The sequence below is a fragment of the Teleopsis dalmanni genome, chromosome 1 (genome assembly GCF_002237135.1).
Source record: "Teleopsis dalmanni isolate 2A chromosome 1, ASM223713v2, whole genome shotgun sequence".
Classification (NCBI taxonomy): Eukaryota; Metazoa; Arthropoda; class Insecta; order Diptera; family Diopsidae; genus Teleopsis; species Teleopsis dalmanni.
This window is the reverse complement of record NC_051846.1, coordinates 70,613,168-70,631,193: the sequence shown is the minus strand read 5'-3', so window position 1 is coordinate 70,631,193 and position 18,026 is coordinate 70,613,168. Positions and strand designations below refer to the sequence as shown.

At 29.2% G+C, this 18,026-nt stretch overlaps 2 protein-coding genes across 3 annotated transcripts; one reads left to right on the top strand and one right to left on the bottom strand.

The window, feature by feature from the left end:
- Nucleotides 1-294: 294 nt before the first annotated feature.
- LOC119668231 (kelch-like protein 10) lies at nucleotides 295-2,973 on the top strand (the record flags this gene model as incomplete). The annotated part of the gene is given in 8 exon segments (XM_038077677.1): nucleotides 295-544; nucleotides 603-866; nucleotides 926-1,190; nucleotides 1,254-1,339; nucleotides 1,397-1,715; nucleotides 1,775-1,985; nucleotides 2,093-2,438; nucleotides 2,498-2,973. Coding segments are annotated over 8 exon segments (1,890 nt in total). The 3' UTR covers nucleotides 2,661-2,973.
- Nucleotides 2,974-5,775: 2,802 nt separating this feature from the next.
- Nucleotides 5,776-15,221, bottom strand: LOC119668229 (N-acetylgalactosamine kinase-like). Of its 2 annotated transcripts, none has more exons than XM_038077676.1 (6): nucleotides 15,158-15,221; nucleotides 10,581-10,771; nucleotides 7,247-7,420; nucleotides 6,456-7,189; nucleotides 6,116-6,389; nucleotides 5,776-6,047 (listed from the first exon to the last, which is right to left on the bottom strand). In XM_038077676.1, exons 2-6 carry the CDS (start codon nucleotides 10,727-10,729, stop codon nucleotides 5,843-5,845), a joined length of 1,536 nt encoding a protein of 511 aa, XP_037933604.1. In that variant the 5' UTR covers nucleotides 10,730-10,771; nucleotides 15,158-15,221; the 3' UTR covers nucleotides 5,776-5,842. The 2 variants fall into 2 exon arrangements, with proteins under 2 accessions (XP_037933604.1, XP_037933603.1); XM_038077675.1 differs by lacking the exon at nucleotides 15,158-15,221 and adding an exon at nucleotides 10,920-11,318.
- Nucleotides 15,222-18,026: the final 2,805 nt, after the last annotated feature.

The window sequence follows — 18,026 nt, the reverse complement described above, 5'->3', positions numbered from 1 at the left end:
AGCCCTCGTCTGTATTCTTATCGTACTGTTATAGAAAATATTTTATCGTTCAGAGTCCACAGTTACTCGAGAATGTAGACGAATTATTAACTCTAGTTTAGGTTTCTGATTATAAGAATATAGAGAATAATAAACAAGTTCGCGAGATTTTATGTTTCTTCGATAGGATTGCCACACATACTAGTATTTATGTATTTATCTGAAATATATTATTGTTATACATTTTTCAATATGACAACTGAAATACTATTGAATACAATTTTTTATATTTGGTGCTTTTGCTTGGTGTTGTAGAAATTTTAGAAAAAATGTCGCAAGAGTTACTACCGATAACTGCTGATGAAATCCGTTTCGATGTAAGTGAGGAGTCCGAAATTGAAGAAGTAGTTCCTCGGAAGAGAAATCGATCTGCTAATAACGAAAATGAAAAACAAATGTACGAACTTCGGAATGATAATCTATTAACCGATGGGTTAATTTTGTGTGATAATGATGTATATCACGTTCACAGAGCAGTTCTAAGTGCTAATAGTGATTATTTTCGGTAATATCCAATAAGTTTATATTTATATCAATCCCAAGCCTAATTAGGGATTTTTTAGTGCACAATTTTGTGGTTTGAATGCAAAACTTTCTCGTTCTGAACGTAATCGCTATGTGCATATTCGAGGTATGAAAGCTCCTGTTCTTGAAGAGGTGATTCGATTCTCATATTTGCGGAAATGTAATATCAACTTGCAAAATATATATGATCTCTTAATTGCTGCCGATTATGTAGGAATGCCAGGCATGATAACAATGTGCAAGCAGTTTTTATATTCAATAATGTCTATGTCCAATTGTGTTTCTGTTATGCGCTTCGGAGAGTAAGTTGAGATTTTTTTAACTTGCAATTTAGATACTTAAAGTAGTTCAATAATTTAAGGCAACGTTTAATGCTTGACGTACGAGCCAAGGGACGAGATTATGTTCTACGAAATTTTATAAAAATTGCTGAAGTGAACTTGGATATTATGCGTCTAAACGTCGATGAGTTCTGCAGTTTAATATATGACGACAACCTTAATGCGCGTGAAGAAGACTCTGTGTGGAAAGCTTGCCTTAATTGGATTAATTTTAATGTGACTGATCGTAAAAGATTTGTGGGTAGGTTATTGCATGGTATTCGCCTAGGGTTAGTAAGTTCAAAGGTACGTATTTTTACAATTTTCATTTGTTTTTTACTATTTAAATAATTTATATTATTTTAAAAGTACTTTATGGATAACATAAAGGATCATCCATATACAGTAGATAACGAAGAGGCCAAGCCGATTTTATTAGAAACTTGCAAGTTTATGTAATATATAATGCATATCTAAAATAAAATATGATTAAAAAATTTTCGCATTTTAAGCTCAAATTTGCATATTCCTTACCGTTTGCCAGTTAACAAGAGAGCCAAAACACCACACTTTGCTTTACCACGTCTACCACACGAAATCATGTTTGCCATCGGTGGTTGGAGCGGTGGTACTTCAAAAAGTGTTGTGGAAACTTATGATACTAGAGCAGATCGCTGGGTAAAAGTTAATGTTGATGATCCTGCTGGTCCTCGAGGTTATCATGGTACTGCTGTAATTGGTTTTAGAATTTACTGTATAGGTGGCTACGATGGTAACGAATATTTTAATACATGTCGTGTTTTCGATGCAGTCAAAAAGTCATGGCGAGAGGTAGGTGGAAACAAATTTAATGATATCTTTTATTTGTATCACATTGTTTAATATAAAAGATTGCACCTATGCATACTCGACGCTGTTATGCATCTGTATCTCTTTTGAACAATTATATATACGCCGTTGGTGGTTTCGACGGCAGTATTCGTTTGAACTGCGTAGAACGGTATAACCCACGTACCAATCAATGGACTTGGATAAGATCAGTTAATATACAACGTTCTGATGGAAGTGCCTGTACTCTTGATAACAAAGTTTACGTACTCGGTAAGTTTAGTAAAAAATTTTGATTTTCACATTATGCATAAAATATAAACATTTATTACATACTTTAAAAATATATTATATATTTCTTATAATTTATTAATTTGTAGGTGGTTTTAATGGTACCGAGTGCTTAGACTCTTGTGAGTGCTATGACCCGGCATTGAACGTTTGGACAGAGGTTGCTCGTATGAATCATCGACGTTCTGGTGTGGCATGCGTTGCATATAATGGTTATATTTATGCCGTTGGTGGTTTCAACGGCACAGCACGCCTCTCCACCGGTGAGCGTTATGATCCCAAATCTAATCAGTGGACTTTTATTAAGGAAATGACACATTCGCGTAGTAATTTCGCACTTGAAGTACTGGACGAAATGATTTTTGCTATTGGAGGTTTTAATGGTGTGTCTACTATATCTAGTACAGAATGTTATTGCCCAGAAAATGATGAATGGTTAGTTAAAAACAATAATTAATTATTTAAATTTGTTTTATAAATTTTATTTTGAATAGGATGGAGACAACCTTCATGAATATTATTCGTTCTGCATTATCGGCAAATACAATAGACGGGTTGCCAAATAAATTGGATTATATTCATAAGGATCGTAGTAATTTAATGGAGGAACGTCGTCAACGTATTTTGGTAACTGCAGGTCGTACACCTCGCACTTAAAGAAATATTCAAGAGCATCATTTTAAAAAAATATTTAAAAAAATTTTCAAAATTCCAGTAAAAAATTCAAAATATGAAAATTAAATTTTTCGTGGATTTTCCTGATGTTTACAAAATCAATATTTTACAGGCTGATTGATGGAAACGATTTCTTTCAATAATACAATTTATGTGATATATTTCGATAGTCATTCCCTCTACAAAAGCCTCGTATTTAACACGTTTTAATGATTTGAAAATAAGAGGATCAAATATATTTATATATGCGATATATAAAGAATAAGTATATATATTTTTAAGATTTAAACGCAAAAAAAAACACATTAAAAAAATTTTAAAAAGGAATGTTGGAAATATAAATAAAAGAAAATTAAAAACACATACTTATAGTTTTAATATATTTTCAAGATTAGAAGACCTGAAAACCATTTGTTTTATATGTTTTATTACAACACAATTTCTTGAATAATTCATTTTTGTTTACTTATCATGGATCTTTCTACCTGCTCCATAAATTTGGTTCAATGATTTCTTAATTTGTTCAAATATTCAAATATGATCTGGTCTTTTCTGCTTAATATATTTGATCTAACGATTTTTCAACTTCTTCAAACCGTTCAAATAATATAATTTCTTGGTTTTTCAAAAAAATCATCTATATTTTTGATTATTTGCGTTTTGGTAGTAAGTCTCCTCTTTCCCCAAAAAGTTCTTACCTTTTGAAATAGAGAATGGGAAATTCCGTTCGAAATTGACTGTTTTACGTCAATTCAACTATTTGTTTATCGGCAGTCTTCAGTGAGATACGGAAAACAAAAAAACGTCGTTAGATCATTCTCCATCTTCAACAAGACAATGCGAGTGCTCACACATCTCTTCTTACAACCGACTATTTAAGCACTCATAAAATCGAATTGATGGGTTATCCGTTGTACAGTGTTGATTTAGCACCCAATGACTTCTTGTTTCCGAATGTCAAGAATAAATTGCGTAGACAACGCTCATGATTTTTCTTGGCGGAAAAAGCCGTTGTTGCATCTAAAAACCATGTTTTGGAGTTTGGAGTCGAAAAAATGCATTGACAAATTATTAATCATAAAGAAGAATACTTCGAGAAACAAAGCAATTTTGAAGAAGTTAGTAATTTTTCATTATTAGGCTCAAAATATAAATAGTAACCCTCGTATTGTGGTACAGTAGTGTCAATTCAGGGTATACAATAAAATATGATGTGTAATTCTAATACTATGGTCTATAATGTATTTACAAAATTTAATTGACAGATTACAGATTAACATATTACTCTGATTTACAACATTTATACTTATTTTTATGAAGAGCTAGAAAATAAATGTCAGTTTAGTTAATATTGACCCATTAAAATTTTGTCACTTTAAACTTTTCTTGTTACTGGATTGTAGAATTAGTAACATATGTATATTTAAATAAGCAAGAAATAATAAATTTAAAAAGGATCAACCTAAATAACGCTGACCTATTAGACAATAGTCACTTCAAAATTATATTTGTTACTGAAATATGAAGTATATATGTATTTATTTAATCATAGTTTACAGTACTGTTAGTAGAACACGTGCTCTTTTATAGTCCTTCAAAAGAGATTTAACATTATTTTGGAAGCTTAATACAAAGACATTATTATACATTACTTTTATTTTAATAAAGAATATAACACATTTTAAAAATTCGAACTACAATAATATTGTAGATTTGTACTAAAAACATCAGTATTTCATTTAGCACAAAATTTTCGAACACTACATTGTGTTAGAGCGTTTGATGCTAAACGTATTTGTATAAAATAAAACATACGGCTACCTAAAGACATAAAATAAAATTTAGATATCATTCTAAACATGAATAAGTTAATGATTATTTTATTAAATAAAATACCAGGGTTCGTATTTGTTCACTCATGAGCAGCTCAGGCTTATGAGCAAGAGCCAATTCTTTTTTGAGCCCAAAATTGGCTCATGAGCGTGAGCCCATAATTGGCTCATATTGAAGAGCTGCTCACCAGCGTGAGCCTTCAAGTTGCTCACATTGAACTGCTGCTCATGAGATCTCACGAGCCGAGAGCTCACGAGCTCAAGTGTTTAATAAAAAGCGATTTATTAGTTTATTTGCTTTATTTATTTTTATAAACATTATATGTGAAAATATATAATTTGAAATTAACTTAGCTTATTATTATTTATATTAAAACAATATAATGAAACAATAATTTGAATTTGAAAAACAAATTTATAAAATATTATTATTTTCCACAAATAAACAATACAAATGTATTTATTGTTTATTTTAAGAACTTTGATTATTTCAATATTATAGTTAGTTAAAGGTTATTAATATTTTAAATCTAAAGTGTGAACTCTTTTGTTGGGCTCGCTCGTGAGCATGAGCCATCGTATGAAAAGAGTTTTTTGCCGGCTCATGAGCCGTGATTAGAATGAGCCGCTCATGGGTACGCAAATACGAACTCTGTAAAATACAAATGAAATGCTTTTTGTTGAGTAGTACAAGTAAAAGTCAACGAGCATGTGGAGTTGAGAGCTTCCAAAGTCAAGCGGGATTTTTTTCAGACAAACAAGTTGATGTCCCCTTTCGCAGCAAACAGGCGATCGCATAATATCGAATGATTCTGCTGTTAATGAAACCTACCACAGTGGTCGGATTTGAGAGGATGCGGGTGTTAACCAGGTCGAAGAACCGAGCAGTCCAGTACCTTATTCTTAGTTAACTTTAAAATTAATTTTAATGTTAACTCACAAATAAATAAATAATAAAACAAAAATATAGTGACGCATGGAACAAATGATCTGTCCAAATAATTCGAATATGTTCAGGTAGCTAGAGTATTTACAAATATTTAAAATATTAGATCTAAATGTTTGAATTAGTGTATAAAAAATTTATTTGTGTAACGTAATTCTCGAACTCTTTGAAGCACAAGCAAAACACCAATACTTTACATTTAACTAGAAAAAATATTTTGATACTAACAATTGAATTAAAAACTCGATTTTGTAAATTTGTATTTCAGTTACTTAAAATTTCTTAAACATTAAATTTATTGTACATTATTATACATTAACTAGGGATAAAAGGAATTTGCTATTAAAATACTGCACCTGTCTGCTTATAGAAATCGATTCATAATACTATTTATTTATTTCATCCGAAATATGCAGTATTTCAGCACCACTACGCGGAAACGTGGCGAAGACAACATCATTAAAATCATTGTGCTGATGCATCTCTAAAATGTGGGATGGCAACTGCAGATAGTATTTATTCTTTAATTCACGCATATATTTCTCGCATGCCTCCACAGAATCACATAACGCAACAATACAACCACCCCAACTGTGAAAAAGCCACATAAAGCAAATTGCTAAAGTAAATTGCAAAGTTGAAAAGTTGAAAATGCTTACCCTGCGCCAGTAAGTCGTGCACCAACATTCGCTGCATCGGATATGGCCACCAATTGATCTAAATCGGGATGTGAGCATTCATACAAGTCTTGTAAACTATGATGCGACTTACGCATCAATTCTGATAAGATTGCTAGTTTCTTTAGGTGCTGCATGCACGCACCATCATTTGTGACACAAACGTTAGTCAAGTTGCCATTGTTAAGATGCTGTGTACCATTAGCCTCATTTGTCTGCTCGCAAATAGCGCGGAACCTGGCAACTCGCAGTGATTCTGCATTAAAATATATAAATAAATAATATACGTTACTAAAACTGTTGAATGAGGTTGAATACTTACCTTGTATTACATGTAGTGCACGTTGTCTCAATTTGAACTTCGGCATATGCCGCGTATTGGGCGTTAGGAACTTGTTTACAAATTCATCAATAGAGATATCTAATTCCTCACAAATTTCTTCACGTGTATAAATATTTTTTGGTAAATACTTGTTAGTAATTGCTTCCAATTCAGTGAGTGTACAACTTAACATTTCTTGCAACTGTGCGAATCGTATTAAGTCGCTCCAATTACTGAAGTTCATATTCTTGGCAATTAGACGCGTACTAAGTCGGCACTCCACAACTCGCTCATTGAAATCGGATGAAGCAGCTTTATTGATTTCTGCCAAACTATTCGCTACCACAAAACATGCACCCTCTGGTAGGCAAATAGGTGTTGCATTTAGTTCGGGATGAAATTCGATAAATTGTGCACAACCTGCTTGAGCTAAATAAGCAATTGCTTGATCCATACCACCACCTTGTGTACCTATATAACGTTCACATTGGGCTGATATGGAAGCTAGTATTTTCCGTTCTAATGGTAAACGATGCACATGAGCGGTAGCCAAGGCTGCTGCACTGACTAGAGCACTTGAACTTGATAAGCCCGAAGCTGGTGGTATATTACCACTTAAAGCAATTTTCATACCAATGGGTTTTAGGGTTTCGTTGTTATTTTCATATATGCCTTTGACGCCACACAAATAATATTTAAACCATTCTGGACCACCCGCTTCAGGTAGTTCGATTCTATTATATAGAAAATTTATTTAAATATTTTTAAAAATCAATTAAAAATAAATTTACTTAATGGATTGCAAATCACATTTGTAGTTTGGAAATTTGGAACTTTGTAAATTTCTCAACTGTAAAAAACTATTTTCCTCTGTATATCCAACAGCCAATAAAATGCACTGATCTATAGCCATTGGTAGTACTGGATAGCCACAATAGTCCACATGCTCGCCTATGATATTAACACTGAAAATACAGGAAAAAAGTATTTTTAAAAATGTGTACATGAATAGTGAGATAATAGACTCGGAATTAATAAGTGTGGAGTGGAGTTGGGCAAAAATACTTCGGTGGTTTTGTGCTCAATTAATGTCGAAGTAGCTGTATCAGGCAAATATATGTGGGAGATATAAGATTAATTCCTTATTGGTGAACAAATAATAAAAACTGATTTGTCGTGTGTAAAGTTATCGGAATCAATGTAATATTGCATATCTTTTTATGGTCTTACATTTAACTCAATTATTATTATTAAAACTAATATAACATGATAATTCCATTTGTTTAATTTATAAAGTTAATTTTATAAATACTATACGACTTATCTTTTCTTTTTAGGTTTGAATGACTTGAAACTTATTTGAAGGACCTATCGACTGTCAATTTTCAATCGCATTAATAAGTTTGTGATAAAAATATAAAAGTGGCAGAAAAGTGCTATTCGCAGTACTTTATCTAGTATTATAAAGTAGACATATAAAAAAATGGAATGGTAAGTAGTATAATTTCAATAAAGAAATATCATTAGAGCAAAAAAAAAGTCTGTGTTTGGTAGAGATAAAAGTAAAAATTAATACAAATTTGATTTTGATAAGCCCTATCCTAACAGTAATTATTATATATAATATATTTTGTAAATAATATCTTTTAAAAAGTTGAGAATAGAATTGGTTGTGCACCAAAAATTTGTTAATATGTTGGAATTTCATTTTAAAGTAGCGTTAAATTACGAATGTTATAGTCTGCGTTGTTGAACACTCGATACAGTTTGTTTTTTCACATGTCAAGTATTAGAGACTATCTAAAAAACTTCTTAAAAAGTCAAATACTTTTCCATAGCGAAGATTGGAAATATTTATTGGTATTTCTTTTAAAATAGTTTTAAGTTACGAACATATTAGTCATCGCCAATTATTAATTTCATACGGCACACATCAATAATATTAATAATATCTATATAGATATACGGTTTATAGCAAATGATCTGACGTTACATAGAAGATATAAGGGAGAGCAAATATTTTTATATTAAAACTTAAAAATAAGGTAAAAATGATCGGATTTAACATAAAGTAATTTCAAACAAAGCACATATTTAGTAAGACTGTTTTCAGAAAAAAAGTCACCGAATATTGTAGTGGACTTATATAGTCGAAGTGTTATGAAGAAATGAAAGACATCCATTTCTTTATTGTCCATCTCTGTTTTGTGTAATATAGGATCGGTTTCGTTTGCCAGGGTTACATTACTTAAATTCTGTACATTCAAAATTTGCATCAGTTTTTATTTGTTTTTATTTGAATCCATTAATCCATTATATTTGCGTATCTAAAAACATAGATGTGGATTATTGTGAAATTAAAAGAGCTGTTATAGTGGATAGTGGATTTTAGCTTCGGAATCTGAGGATTACAATCGAATGGACAGATTAGGCAAAATATTTTTAAACATTTTCCTCAATAAGAACGTAGCACCATATATTGGCTTTGTCTTACCAATATGAAATTGTTAGTCTATCTTTTTTTAAGACTATATTAGGTTCTCGTTATTTCTTATATCTGCTGTGCGTTGCTTAACTTGGGAAGATTTTTTATTTCACTTCCAGCAAACATTTCTGGTAGGTGCTTTTAAATCGCCTAAGAAAAAGTAAAAGTAAATTCAGAATTATTATATAAGATTTTGATAAGTGAATGGGAAAATCTAGGATGTGTAGTATAGACATTGTGAACGAGTATAATTGTATTTGAAAGAAAAAGTCATTTCTTTAAAGCATATTTGTTTATTTAGAAGAAAAAAAAATATGATGGAAGATAATTTAACAATAGGTATACTTAAATATAAACTAATGTATCTTTCATTGTCTTTGATTTTGTTTGTAGGGTTTTATTTGACTTTATATAATGTACAAGTGCAGTGGTAAAAAATATATGAAAAATCCACTTCGAAATATGATTGGATAATATAATATTCTACAAATGGATTAGTATTGAAATTTAATAATTAAAAAAATATATAATTCAATTTATTCTACAACTGGTTTATAGTTTCGTTCTAATATAAAGACAGCAAGCGAATTTGTTAATAAAGCTTTCACAGCAATGTACCAAATCTCCAGAAAAATGTGCGAACATACAAGTGAAGTACGGCTTTGGGTCATTTGGCAAATGAACGTTGACTCTTAGCTTCAAATTTGGCAGGGCATGAATTAAATCTCTTGTACTTGCAGTTTTAAAAAATTATTTACGAATAATTAAATATAAGAATTACTTTCAAGACCACTGATGATGGGTATTTGGCAATATTTTAATACGCTATATGAAAAATTCAATCAATTCAAAAATTCAATTAATTTAAATATATAAAAAGAATTTTTGTTGTTGTAGTTCACTATTTTTCGAAATCTCTTTATAATATAATATAGTAATAATATTTACAAGAACTTTTTGAACTTGTGAACTAATAGGTGTACAAACTTAAAAAGACAAATGCAAGTCATCATTTAACATTAGAAAATTTAATTTAAAATTCAAAATATATAAAAACATAAAAACACTTTTTATAAGAACATAAAACGTCAAGTACGGCTTTGGATCAATTAGTAAAATTGCGCTGATTCTGAGCTTCACATGTGGCAGGACCCGAGTTCGAATCCTGGTACTTGCAGTCTCAAAAATAATTATTTACGAATAATTAAATACCAGAATTATTTCCAAGATCACTGATGATGGGTATTTGGCAATATTCGAAACAGCTGTATGGTCAGCCAAAAATTCAATTAATTAAAATAATATAAAAAATAAAATTTTTGTTGTTGTAGTTTACTACTGTTCGAAAAAACCTCTTCAAAATATATTTTAATTAATTAGAATCATAACAAGGTAACAGCATTAGTCCGATAAATTTCAGAAGTTCTAAACTAATGGAATTATGAAACTACTCGGAAAATGGGAAGAGCTCATATACAATAATGACCAATATTTGCTTAATAATTGATTTTTAATAAAGAAATTTTTGTTTAAAAATGCAACAAAAAACCTGGGCAATATTTTTTATCACCCATTATTTTTAAAGTATTTTTGTAGATCTTATTTATTTATCTTATTAAAATTTCTCATTCTTTACTTACCGTCCCGGCACACGAACAAAAAAGTTGGGTTTTGAACCAAATTCATTGCAATAAAATTCTTGTAGTGTCTGCAGTCTGTTGAACAACTCATGTTTTTCATCAAATACATTTATTGACACATAGGGGTCGCTTTGAACAGATTTTGACATTTTGTTTTGTTTTACGTTTTGCACTTTCGTTGAATATGCTTTCTATTGATTTGTAAACAAACTTTAATAGTATTATAAAAACAATATCAATGCAAAAAGAAAAGCAAGAACTATGCGTAACAAATTATACAAGAAACATTATAAAAAAATGAAAGTTTATTTATCAGCAATAAATTTATATAAAACGCACAATTGAAACCGGCTTTTTGCAGCAGTTGAAGCTTGCAGCATATTTTGGATCTATCACACTTTAATTACACATAAGTTTTTTTAATTTATTGTAGTTTTATTAATTTTTAATATAATTAATTATTTTTAATCACTTTGGCACAAGAATTTCTAAATGGAACCACCTTCCGACACCGACGCGTTCTAAACCAATTTCGCATTGGCGAATTTACACGGAATTGCAATAACAACAACAATGTGGGAAAAACATTGCAAAGCAGTAGAAAGCGTGAGCAGAAAAGTGACAGTTGGTCGAGAAGAAGAGAGCGGCATTGCGCCAGAAATAACTGCGACATCAGCTGATATTTAAAATTGAAATGCAAATAAAAAGTAAAAATTTAAATGTGTGTAAAAGTTGAACTTTACAAAACAGAATTGCAAAATTTAATTGAACGTTGATATTGTAATTGCAGAATGTCTTATTGTTAATATAATTTAATTTTTGTTATGCATAAAAAATGATTGCAAACCGCGTATATCGTGCAGTTAAGAACAACATGGCTGCCATTTTTTGATTTATCGAAAAATGTTGGAATTTATATTTCTGCTGAAGAATTAATAAATTAATTAATACAAAAATTTAAACTTAAGTTCAAATATTTGAGTTCAAGTGTAAATGCAAACATTATTAATCAGTAAAAAAATGTAAGCAGAGTTTTTAACAGCATTTTAAACAGAAACGGCTTTAGTAGAGAAATTACGGTAATATCAGTTTAGTTTTTAAAATTAAATAATAATGAATTAAAATTTAAATTTTTTAAATAATACATTTAATTATATATATATAATATATTTGCAATGTATTTTAGAAATTTAATTTTATTATATATACAAGAGCAAAAATAATAACTGCTAGACTTAAAGTTTGTTATTATTATCAGTACTTCAGACAGTAATAAAAATGAACATTGTTTTGCACAAATATAACGGCACTGTTAGGGCCATGTTATGTAGAGTGCCTCGGGCACGGCAAAATTGGCTCTTTCGGTCTATACCGAAAATGCGTGTTATGAAGAGTGTCACATCAGTATTGCCAATCGTTCTTTTACTACCATTTGGTATTTTTTGGTTGTGCCGAAATTTAAAAGGAAATGTAGATATGCTCACTTTCAATTTGTCACCAAAAATAGCCAGCAAGGAAAAACTTACAGAGGGTGTAATAATGTTAATTCAATATTATATTTTGTTATAATAATTGTTAAATTATTAGCGGTTTAAGAAATAGGATGTGTTGCTTACTGTCATTTTTTCTCCAAAACGTATTAAAATTGTTCATAAAATGCACAAATTCTGAACACTGCTTTGCCTTAGTGCCGAGGCACAAATACGCCGGCTCTTATGCCGGAATTTGAACCGTCGTGTTGTTTTTCTCTCAATCTCGATTTAAGAATGTGTATTGAAAACAACAACAATTTTAATCATGGCGTGACCAAGACACTTCTAATAATCTGGCCCTTAGGGTTATGTTATGATTAAAGTCACGTCACGACAATTCTTATTGCTTTCAATTTTTATTGCTTTTATTGCAAACTGAAAATTTGGCACTGAAAGCTCACTTTATTTCGCATTGAAAGCACCAACAAATTTTGATTTTGACGAGCTCATGACTTTCTGCATAACATGCCACTTAGAAAGATGTTATACATACAGTTAGAGCCATGTTATATAGACGTCATGGTTATGTCAAATGTCATCACGGTAACGAGATTTTGTTGATCCCGTGGTGCTCATTGATAAATGTCAGAATTAGCGCCTTTTAAAAGCAAAAGTGTGGATTTTTCTCCAGATATATGAGCATCTCCATGCAAAAAATATTAGCTTCTACATCTGTGCATAAACAAAAAGTAGCAAAATAGTAGTAAAAATACGAAATTGTTATTTGTAATATGATTCTCAGCATAATACCATGTTTACATTACGAATTTTAGCTTTTGAATTCTACTAAAATAAGTTCAAAATTTTAAGCGTTTACATTATCTTTTCGGGTTTTTTTGTTATCGTTTTATTTGCTTATGTTTTGAGTCTGTCTATATATCCTTCGTTATAAGTTTTGGTATACTGGTTTTTTTTGGTCCAAGCCATACCTAAGTAATTTTCGAGGTTTAATTTTAGGTACTAATTTTTTATGCTTGGTACACTTAATAATTTCTGCAGATTGAAAATTCGTATACATGAATTCTGTTTAATTGTGTGTGTGTAGAAAAGTAAAGGAAAAATTTTGATAAGTAATTTAACATCTTACTTTTTTTGTTCATTGTTCAGTTGTGGCATTAAAAATAAAAAGCTTGTGCAAATGTAAAATAGAAAATATTAAAAAATGTCAGGAGAAAAAATATTGTGCTTAAATTTGCTTCATCATCTTTCGAAGTAAATGCAGTAAACTGTGCGAAAACTGTTATAAAAACTGATTCTAATCTGCAATTTTACTCTAGTGTGGCATTATAAATACATATCGTCGAAAATTAAAACGGTGTGTTGATTTTGTAACAAAGTCTTGTCCATAAAACACTATTTCAGCGTTATATTTAAGAAAAGGTATTAAATAAAGCTTACATTCAATGAAAATTGAATTTTAGTTGTGTCTACTTTCATATAAGAAAACAAGTTTTGGTAATTGGTTTTGAGCTAAAAGCTACTCTTCCCATCTAAGTTTGTCATATAAAGATGGTATAACAGTTTTTTAGAATCCCCAATTCGGTGGCAGGCTTTATTCCTCTTTTCTGAGTAACTTCTTCAACTATATGTTGATTTAGCTTTATTATTGTAATATCAAGCTAAGAAGCTGCAGACTATGCTTTTCCAAAATTGTTTGATGTTTATCAACTGTTCATAAGGTCGTTATTTTAAAAAAATCTGATTTTAGTTTATTTAAAACAAATACTATAAATGTTTAATTATGTCAAATATTTTTAATCTACCGGAACGATAAATATCGAAACAATCATCAATTTATATTTAATTCTTTATTAGAGATTATATTATGTCAAGAGCATATTAAGCTGTCTGAGAAGACCACTGCAAAATGTCTTTAAACCTAAGCTGTATATCGTTTAGGAAATTGTTCAAAACACCTATCTTTACTAAATGCGTTGTCAAATGGAGTAAATATAAGCACTCTGACATTTCTGTAACTAAAGCCCCGTAAAATTGTTAGTTCTTCCTGAATTAGAACGATCCCTGTTTATTTTTTTATAATTTTAGACCGATAAAATTTTTATTTCAAGCCTATATACCTACGCCGGTATATAGGCTCAATATTTACAAAAAGCACTGCAGTCTATGATTACTTATTAACATTACTGGGTAAGGAAAATCCCAAATATGAATGCGTCATCGTAGAAACAAAATATTATAAGCAGTACATTTTTTATCTCTATTTGTCTAATGTAAAACGTTTTTAAATCACGATTTTTTTGCACCATAGTTCGTTGATTTACAACATTATAATTATAAGCTATAAAACTATTATTTTTTATTTTTTTTTTGGTTATAATGAATTCACTTTTTTTATATTGCTTGGGGTTTATATGATAAGCCTTGTCAACAAATATTAATTTTTTTACGTTAACTTCGTTTTATTGTGTTCAACAAATAATTGCTTTTTTATATATTATATAAATTTTATTTTTGTTTAATATTTTAATTTATTAAAATGAAATTAATGTATATTTGTTATACTTTTTTTGTTGTTGAATTAGAGTGATATAATTTCAATAAACGGGGGTTCCAACAATTTATTTTTGATTTCATTACAGTTTTTTTCATGATGTACTCATTATTAAATGGATAACATGGTTCTCTTTCATAGAACAATAGCTAAATAATATTCACATTATAATTTTTTAATTCTATTCATTTTAAAATATAATATATATAATAAAACCGATTAGATTCAGTTGAATAGTTATTTAATTAAACTCATTTTTTACCTATTTACAATTGTTTTATTTCTATTCGATCTAATTTACTTAATAAGAATTGTTAGTAAGCATCAAATATCAATTTTTGCTTTATTAAAACAATTTTAAAAATATAATTAACTTTAATTTAAAAACACTTGACAAAAGTGAAACTGTTTTGTTTTGTTTATTTTTTATTAATTTTTCTTTTTTTTTATTTTTTTTTATATTTTGCGCTGATAAGAGTGTTTCTTGTATAATTAGTTTTATCTTACTTCAATTTTTTTTATTTTTTGCTAACTTTTTAGAATAAATGTTTTCTGGAGAACCGAGCATACGAGCGCTACGAAGAGCTCTCACTGAAATCTTGTAGAAAACTGAAATGAAATATGAGAAATTGTTAACATTTCATTTAAAAAAATTAACTTTTTGTTTATTTTATTTTTTTTCACATTAATTGTGTGAGACGCTTATCAAAATCGTGCTGATTTCGTGCGCATTGTTGGATTTTTTTAAATTGTTTAAATATTTTACTGCTCTGGTATTCAAATTTTGAGTTGTTTTTTGTTGATGTTGCATTAAAACAGAGCAGTAAAAATTTATGTTTTAAGTTAAGTTTTGTTTATATTTTTATAATAAAATTAATTTTATACTAGTTTAAAATTTAAATAAAAACTCAAATTATGTTAAGACTTTAACATTGAAAATAGATTTAAATGTAAATGCCACAAAATCAATGTCAAATTGGTTGAGGTAGAAAACATTTAATATATAGTAGTATATATATAAATTTTTTAAATAACTTTTTTTATGATTTTTAATCCAATTCACAAAAAATTACTTTCAAAAGAATTTATGTAGATGACAGTAACAATATTATGGATTTACAACACATAAAAGCATTGCATGCATGTGTTAATATTTTTCCATCTATTAACTGGAATATATATAATTCTGGCTAGATTTTAATTTTGTTGTTTAGAAAAAATTGTCAACATAATTTATTAAACTTATTAAGTCACATATTGTAATTGTCACACTCCATATGAATGCCACACTGTAGTAAATAAAATTCATATCAATTACAATGCAAATATTAATAAGTAAACTCTTTACATGGAAATGGATCAAATTGATTAAGTTGCATATATAAGTTAAATAATTAATAAATACCAGAGGCACTTCATATTCACGTTATAGTGCTTACGGCGGATCTAATTTCGATGCTCAAGTTTGAATTATAAGGAAGACCAAACAAAAAGCAAAAATTGAAGTCTAGAAAGTGAAATGATAGTGAATACATACTTTAAGAACCATCATTATAGAAACCTTTAACAGCTATGAAAAACACAAAGAAAAAATAATTTACACAAACTTTAGTAGTATGCTCTATGTGGAATGATAGTTCCATTAAGTGTATAATAGAATAATATTAAAAAGTATAGCACTGAGTAAATAAAATCAAGAAATAGATGTAGATGGTCTCAAATTAACCTCTCAAAAGCATTTATAAATATAAGTAAAATTCAAATAGAACTCTGTCTAACTCTCAATTGTAAGCTTTGGCATTTTTATTTACAACAGGAATTCCATTTAAAAAAATAGAGCTAAAATCAAAATGAGATTAAAATTTGTCATGTGAATAGATACATGATTTTTGACAATGGCTTTTAGCTGCTTGAACTACTATTTCTACTATTTAACAGCAAATGCTCCAAATAAAGCGCTTAAAAATTAAATATATTTCCATTAAAACTACATGAAAATATAAGAGAAAAAAATTCCTAGTTCCTGGGCAATCAGAATCGCGTTTGAATAGGTTTTAAGCGACAACTCTCAATTTCCATGGCTTTCTGCATTACATGACACCTAAAGGAATAATTAAGGTGACGCAAGACTGCATACTATTAACAATACTCTTATTTTTAAAATAATTATATCTTATCTCTGTAGGATAGGAGAAAACGTTATCTAATTGAGTCATTTTCTATTTAAGAATTCTTGTATACTGTTCGTGTATGTTTTGAAGTCAAATACTAAGCCCATATTGAACATGGATGCTATAGACAGTACTAACCATAACCGGAGGTTTTATCTGATCTCTCTAATCTGATATATATCAGAATAAAATTAAACTTTTCAATCCATTCATTGACTTTGAAATTCTCATAATTAAGAAAATCAATATAGGCTACGAGTCATGGATTGGTTTACACAAATCGCTACTAAAACTAAGTAGTAACTAAATCTCATATTAAAAAAAATATTTAATTTGTATTAATTGTATTGGTACAAAATATTATTTGCATATATCCCTATATTATTTGCATATATCAGTAATTTCAGATTAGGGTTATTCTAAAAAACTTTAAAGTGCTACGAATCAAACACTAAAACGTGAACTAATATGTAGACGTAGCTATATAGTGCCAGGTTAGGTTAAGTTAGGCATATTGGCCCATTATTTTATTGTAAGATGAACTAATACATAGACGTAGCTATATAGTGTCAGGTTAGGTTAAGTTAGGCATATTGGCCCATTATTTTATTGTTAGATCGCGCATATTCTTTGGTATCTTATTGGAAATATTTCATGGCAATCACTTGGATAGAGTTTGGTAAAATCTGGCAGTTGTGTTGAGATTTCCTTGAACATATTGATAGGAACTAGTTGTGCTGCTTGGTAGACATTGTATTTGTCTGGCAGTGGTAGCAGTGGGTAGGGGAGAAGCAGAGCTTGAGATAAGAGAATGATGTGGGTTTTTTGTTGCACTGAGAGTGTAGAATAACAGGTAAAGCCAATTCAAAGTTCATTAAATAAAAAATTACTCGGGAAAGATTAATCAATCGAATAATAATTTACTGCAGTTTAATCAATACATTTGAAATCTTGTCCCACGTAATATAATTTATTTATTTAATTGTTACTCCAAATGAGTTTCGTTAAGATAGATTGCTCTCTGACCGGACTTTATTCCTTTTCCTGTTTTTTTTTTCAATTAATTAACTAATTTAGCATTTAAAAATGCCTTCATTTCTTTATTAGGCCATCATTAAGTCTGTGTTTAATCTTTGGGTTGGTATAATAATAATAAGGCACAAGAGTTATTAGCATCACTATATGCCATATGGAAAGAAATTAGACATTTTTGTTTTATATCTTATTGTTA